The sequence below is a fragment of the Fonticula alba genome, assembly GCF_000388065.1.
Source record: "Fonticula alba strain ATCC 38817 unplaced genomic scaffold supercont2.2, whole genome shotgun sequence".
NCBI lineage: Eukaryota > Rotosphaerida > Fonticulaceae > Fonticula > Fonticula alba.
The window spans coordinates 2,055,057-2,061,135 of record NW_009242972.1 but is presented as its reverse complement, the minus strand read 5'-3'; the positions used below and the strand labels follow the sequence as shown (position 1 = coordinate 2,061,135).

Here is a 6,079-nt window from a genome sequence, read left to right as displayed (position 1 = left end):
CCCCCCCCGCCTGGTCACCCCCACTCTTTTCTCCTCCCTTTCGCCGCCTTCTCCCGCCTTTCCCCTTTTCTCCCCCTCCTCCTCGGCTGGCGGGCACACATGTCCTTCTCTCTGCCGCGCCTCTTCGGCGAGCCGGGGCCCGGGTCGGGGGCCCCGGTCTCCGGTCTTTCGCTGTCGGAGCAGCTATCCGCCCTGACCGGGGGGGATCCCCATGGTCCCCGGCCGGCGGGGGCACCGGGATCTGGCTCGGGGCCCGGGTCGGGCCCGGGGCCGTCCACGGCCCGCGTGAATCCCCTGCTGCCCGGTGGCAGCCGATCAATGCTGTCCGGCCTGCAGCAGGCCCTCCTCCCGCAGCATCTGGTCCCGACGCCGGCTGCCGGTCCCGGTGCTGGCTCCGCTCCCGAGGCGGGGGACTCCTTCTTCGGGCGCATTTACCAATCTGGCCGGCGAAAGTTCGACTCGGTGGTCTTGATGTCGGCATTGCTCCTGTCATCGGCGGCCCTGTTTGTGACGGTGCGTGTGGCCACGCGCGCATGGTTGTCTCTGTCCTTGCCTGTTCTTGCCTGTCTGTCTGCCTGTCTGTCTGTGTGTGTGTGTGTGTATGTTGATGCGCTCACATGTGCGTGTGTGCGTCAGTGTACTCCTGTGGGTTTGTTAACCCATGTGTGCGCCTCTCTGTGGCTGGGGATCTTCCCCTCGCATCCACGTGTAATGCACACGCGCATGTGACGGGTGGGCTAACACTGGCGCTTTCCCGCCCGCCCCCCCCCCCCCCCCCCTCCCTTTCGGTCTCTGCTGCCGTCGTTGTCGTCGCCCCCCGCCGCGCCCTCACGCCACTCAAGGCACTCTTCTCGCTGCCGGCTATGTTCATCCTGCGCCCGGCCAAACCGGCGCTGGCTTTCAGCGCTGCGTCCCTCCTCTTCCTCGGTGCACTATATGCCGGGGGGGCCCTGTCGGCCCTTGTGGCCGCACTGTCCAGTAGCGGCGGCGGCGGCGGCGGCGGCGGCAGCACCAGCAGCGGGCCAGGGATCCGGTTGCCAGGTGCCGCGCTGGGCATCGCCTACCTGGCGATCACCCTGCTGACGGTGGTCTTCTGCCTGACCCGGCAGTCGGTGCTCCTGGTGTTCCCGCTGTTTGTTGGGCAAATCCTCCTGCTGGGCTGGCTGGTCTACCGAGTGGGACTGGGGTTCTTCATGGGTGCGCTCAAGGGGGCCGCATCCGTTGGTCGGTCAGTGCTGCCGGTATAGGCCCCCCCCCCCCCCGCGCCTCCCCCTCTGTCCCACTTGCCGCCTGTTGCCTCCGCTCCTCGGGCCAGGGGCCTCCTGCCAGCGGGGTCAAGCTTGCCGGCCGAGCTGCCCGCCCTGTGCTCCGGCCAGTCCCATGCCCACACCTGTGCCCGCCCTGGCCCCGAGGCATGCCAATGAAAAATAGAGGAAGTGTATTGTCGCCGGACACACACACGCACACACACGCGCGCGCGCGCGCGCGCGCAAGGGGTCGGCGAGTGTGTATGGAGGTGAGGAGGGGGGGGGGTGGGGGGGGGAGGCGAGGTGGGGGCGTACACGCCCTCCCACGGAGGAGGAGCCGCGAGGAGGGCGTATGTCTAAGGGGAACGCCCCACCGAAGCAAACAAACAGAGGGAGAAGGAAAGAGAGAAAGAAAAGAGTAGGGAGTTGGACGAGGCGGGACAGAGAGAGAGAGAGAGAGAGGGGGGGGGGGGAGAGCAAAAAAGGGCCACGGCGCCGCACACGACCCCGCCCCGGCCGGGGAGTGGGAGAAATGGTGGCAAGGACACAGGGGGGCGAGGAGGGCGGGCCAAGGGCGGCGTGCGGGTATTTCGCGCGCAGGACGCGCGACCAGAGCCAGGGCAGGAGAAACACACAGAGAGCCCGGGGGCAGGAAGAGGGAAAGACAGAGAGCAGAACAGGGGATGGCCCCCTTCGCCCGATGCAGCAACATCTGCCTCGTGTGTCGGCACAAATACGACGGCCACTCCCCGGGGCTGGCTCTCTCTCTCTCTCTCCCCCTGTCTCTCGATGTGCCGGACCTTTGGTCGCTCTTCTCCCGGGGGTCTGCCGGTCGTTGGATCTTGCCCCCCCCCCGCCCCTTTCTCTCTCTCTCTGTCGTTCTCCTTCCGGGCTTCGTCGGGCGACATGGCCAGACGCACGCACGCACGCACGCACGCGCGCACGGCAGCATCATCGCCCAGCAGCACGCACCCCCTTTAGAACATGAAGATGGCCCCGTCCTCGGCCTTCTTGGGCTTGGGCTTCGGGCGGAAGGCCTCCGGCATGTCGCGGATCTCCTCCGGGGTGAGCTCCTCGCCGGACTGGAAGGGCTCCGACTCGAAGAGGTCCTCCTCCGTGAGGATGGGCAGGTCGTCGAAGATCGGCACCTTGAGGATCTCATCGTCACCCAGCAGGGCCTCCCACTCCGGGTCCTCCGGGAGGCCCTCCTCATCCAGGCGAACCTTCCAGGCGAAGTCCCCGCCGCGGGCATCGGCCGCCATGGCCTCGAAGCGGGAAATGACACGCTCCACATACTGATCGGCCGGCGGCTCGACGGCCAGGTGCGAGCTCAGCAGGGCCAGCTGGTCGACCAGGGCCTCCACCTGCTCGAAGTCCACCCGACACAGGGCCCGGCTGTGGAGCCGCAGCGAGTCGGTACGCGTGAACTCCCCACGCCACTCGAGCGGCCGGATGAACTCGAACATCATGCGGTCCACATCGGGCGGGAACATTTCCGCCAGGCTCTCCTCCGACGGGCCATACTCGAAGGGGCGCGGGGCCTTCTCGACCAGCTCATCGCACTGCTCGGCAATGTGCCGCATCAGGCCGACGGACAGGGGCGTGTCCTCCGGGTACACCCAATGGTGGGTCCGGGCCAGGGCACGCATGGCCGATTCCAGGTCCTTCGGGGGGATGTGCGAGAAGATGAGCGGCATGAACTCCGCATTGGCGAACATCCGCTGGTAGCGGTTGACCGTGCGCATGTAGGCCCGGAGGATGCGCATGGACAGGCCGATCGGCGCCCGGGGAGCCAAATTCAGCGACTTGAGCACGGTCAGGCCACGAGGATGCATGCCCAGCAGCTCCGGCAGCTGGTCCACCAAACGCCCCAGGGACTTGGCCTGGCCCGGGGTCAGCGGCCCGATCATCGACGGGCTGGTCTGGTAGCGGTTGATCATGCGCAGCTGCAGGAGCTCCAGCTCGTGCAGGATCCGGTGGAGCTGGTCCTCGCTGGCCGGCGGCCGAGCCGCCAGGTCCAGGTACGGCTTCACCAGGGACAAATACTCGCGCACATAGTGCAACGTCATGACCGCATACTCGGTGTCCTCGCCCGGGTAGCGGCAGGGCTGCCAATTGGCGATGTCCGTGCTCCTGGACAGGTAGTCCACCTCGCGCGGCCGGAAGACCCCCTGCGTGATGTTGCGATCGTCCTGCCCGAGGGTGCCCATGTTGAAGGAGGTCCCGAACATGGTCACATGCTCGTCGGTCAGGAGATTGGCCACCAGCCCCGGCAGGGCTTCCATGCCGGGCGGCATGAAGGCCAGCGGCATGGAGGTGTGCTTTTGGCCCCGGGCGCCGAGCATGCCCCGGCGGGAGCCGTGCTTCTGCCGGTAGTACATTTCGCACGCCTGCGCCAGGACATACGCTCCGTTGAGGGAAATCCGCCGCAGGCCATGCTCCTCAAAGGTGGCCACCAGCTTCCGGGCCAGGACCTCCTGCCGGCGGAAGCTGGCACCGCGGCCGGTCCGGCTGGCCGGCGCGTCGTCACGCTCGGCCGCCGTGGCCGACACCACATCGAAGCCGTCCAGCTTCGAGGCGGCCGCCTCGCGGAAGGCCTGCTTGGTGGCCTCGGACCGCTCGACCTGGGTCTTGGCCCGGAGCCGGTCGAGGGACTCGAAGTACCGGTCGGTCTCGGCCAGCACCTCGCTCGGCTCCATCAGCTTCGTGGCCTGGCGCTTGGGGGTGCTGGAGGCGGAGCCCATGCGCCGGCGGCGGCCAGCGCCGGACTTTTGCATATCCTGCCCGGGGCCCGGCTCGGGGCCCGGCTTGCCGGCGTCCGTGGCCGGGGCATCCTTGGAGGGGGTGGCGGCGGTGGCGGCGGCGGCGGCGGAAGCGGCCACGGCGGCCACGGCGGCGGCGGTCGCGTCGTCGGTGCTCGTCCCGAGCAGGCCGGCCCGCACGGCCGGATCCGCCAGGAAGGCCCGCAGCATCTCGACCGGGGACTTGCCGGCCATGGCCTGGCGCTCCTCCTCCGACAGGAGATCCAGCAGGGGGGTCAAGTCGGCCTGGGCGGCGGCGTGCAGGAACTCCGGCGAATCCAGCAGCGCCTCATCGATGGGCGTGTCATCGAGCTGGTCCTCCGGCACAAAGAGATCCATGCTCTGGCGCAGCCGGGCCACCAGCACCGGCGACTGCTCCGGGTTCTCCAGGTCGATGCCCATGTCGGTGGCCAGCTTGTCGCAGGACAGCTCATTGACCAGGAGCTCCGCCGTGACCGAGGGCTCCTCCACACTGTCCAGGCCGCCCTCCGGCTGGAAGCGCGACATCGGCGCCAGGTCCTCCCGGGCCTCGGCGCGCCGCTGCCGCAGCTCCTCATACTCCGGGGTCAGGTGCACCCATGGCAGGGTCAGGTCCAGGGGGGCCTCCTTGTGGGGGACCATCCGGTCGAAGGACTTGTGCATGGTGTCCATGCCCTGCTGCACGTAGCCGGTCCGGTTTTCCATGAAGTTGGGCAGGTCAAACCCGATGCGGCTCTTCTTCTTCTTCTTCTTCTGGTCGAAGCGCTTCTGGGCCTCGGCCTCGGCCTCGGCGTCGGGGCCGGCCGTCTTCGAGTCCTCGGAGCCGGGCTTCTTCTCGTCGCGAGCGGTGCCGGCGGCGGTGGCGGCGGCGGCGCCGGCAGCGGTGCCAGCAGCAGCGGCGGCGCCGGCGCCGGCCCCGGCCGCGCCAGCCTCCGCGGCGCTCTCCGGATCATTCGGATCCGGGGCCACCTTGAAGTTGGGGTCGTACTCCTCGACGTCGCTCTCGAAGTCGCTGATGCCCTCCTCGTTGTCTTCGTCATCGCTGCCGTAGACCTCCGGCGCGGGGATCGGGCAGAAGTCGTGGCGCGGGTCCATGCGGAATTCCCACTCCAGCTCCACGCGATCCTTGGCCTCCTGGATCATCCGGTGCATGAAGGGACTCCCGCCGAGGGCCGGGGAGTTGGCGATGTAGAGCTCCGTGTATCTCTGTGTGTGTGTGTGTGTGTGTGCGCGCGCGCGACCATGCGCCAGAGGCAGGGAGCTGTGATTAGTGGACGAGCACCGGCGGCGGGGGGGGGGGGGGGGGGGGGGGGGGGGGGGGGGGGGGGGGGGCAGGGCAGGCAGGGAGAGGGGCCCTGGCCGAGGGCGCGGCCGGTGGGAACGCACTTGACGGAACTCCTCGATCGGGATGGACGCATTGATCCCAAGGACCTGGTATGCCTGGGCGATGGGCATCCTGCCCGGGGCGAAGAAGGACTCCTCGGGGTTTCGTTCCAGCCGGGAGGAAGCGGCCGACGCGGCGGCGGCGGCGGCAGCACCACCGGCTGCGAGTCGCATGGGGCAGGCATGGTGGTGAGCAGCGGAGCGAGGGGGCGCAGGGAAAGGGGCCGGACAGGGCGGCGGCACGCACTCATGGTGGCATTCCGGTAGGCATGGACGAAGCCCTTGAGCGCGATGGTGACGGCCTGGACGGCCACCTGGGCAAAGATGCGTGACTGTTCGGGGGCGGCGGTGGAGGCGGAGGCGCATGCGAGGCGGAGCCCACCGGGTTAGCGGGCGACCGGGCGAAGCGGCGGAAAAAGCGCGAGCAGATGCCTTCCCGGGGCCCGGCCCCTCGGCGCAGGAGGCCACACGGAGGGACGGGGCGCGGGGGGCCCGAAGGATGGCGTGAGCGTACCATGGCCGAGGCGGTTCAGGCACAGAGGCGCCGGAAGCGGGCTCTCTGTCAGGGGCGCGAGCGCGGCAAGAGGAGGGGCCAGGGAAGGGCGGCGGGGAGGGGGGAGGGGCAGAGCAACGGTCGCTGCGCGGACAGGGGAACGACGATGGGCGGCG

At 69.2% G+C, this 6,079-nt stretch overlaps 2 protein-coding genes across 2 annotated transcripts; one reads left to right on the top strand and one right to left on the bottom strand.

Annotated features, from left to right (window-relative positions):
* The first annotated feature begins 12 nt into the window (after positions 1-12).
* On the top strand, positions 13-1,474 carry H696_01456 (hypothetical protein). Its single transcript, XM_009495351.1, has 2 exons — positions 13-513; positions 843-1,474. Exons 1-2 carry the CDS (start codon positions 100-102, stop codon positions 1,245-1,247), a joined length of 819 nt encoding a protein of 272 aa, XP_009493626.1. The 5' UTR covers positions 13-99; the 3' UTR covers positions 1,248-1,474.
* Positions 1,475-2,224: 750 nt separating this feature from the next.
* Positions 2,225-6,079, bottom strand: H696_01455 (hypothetical protein; the record flags this gene model as incomplete). Its single annotated transcript, XM_009495350.1, has 4 exons — positions 5,925-6,079; positions 5,658-5,742; positions 5,414-5,571; positions 2,225-5,233 (listed from the first exon to the last, which is right to left on the bottom strand). The coding sequence occupies exons 1-4, from the start codon at positions 5,925-5,927 to the stop codon at positions 2,225-2,227; spliced, it is 3,255 nt and encodes a 1,084-aa protein (XP_009493625.1). The 5' UTR covers positions 5,928-6,079.

Bases quoted from the DNA above. Each gene is read 5' to 3' on its own strand.
- H696_01456 (XM_009495351.1), top strand. From the start codon at position 100: ATGTCCTTCTCTCTGCCGCGCCTCTTCGGCGAGCCGGGGCCCGGGTCG. The intron at 514-842 runs GTGCGTGTGGCC...ACGCCACTCAAG, and splicing joins CGGCGGCCCTGTTTGTGACG to GCACTCTTCTCGCTGCCGGC.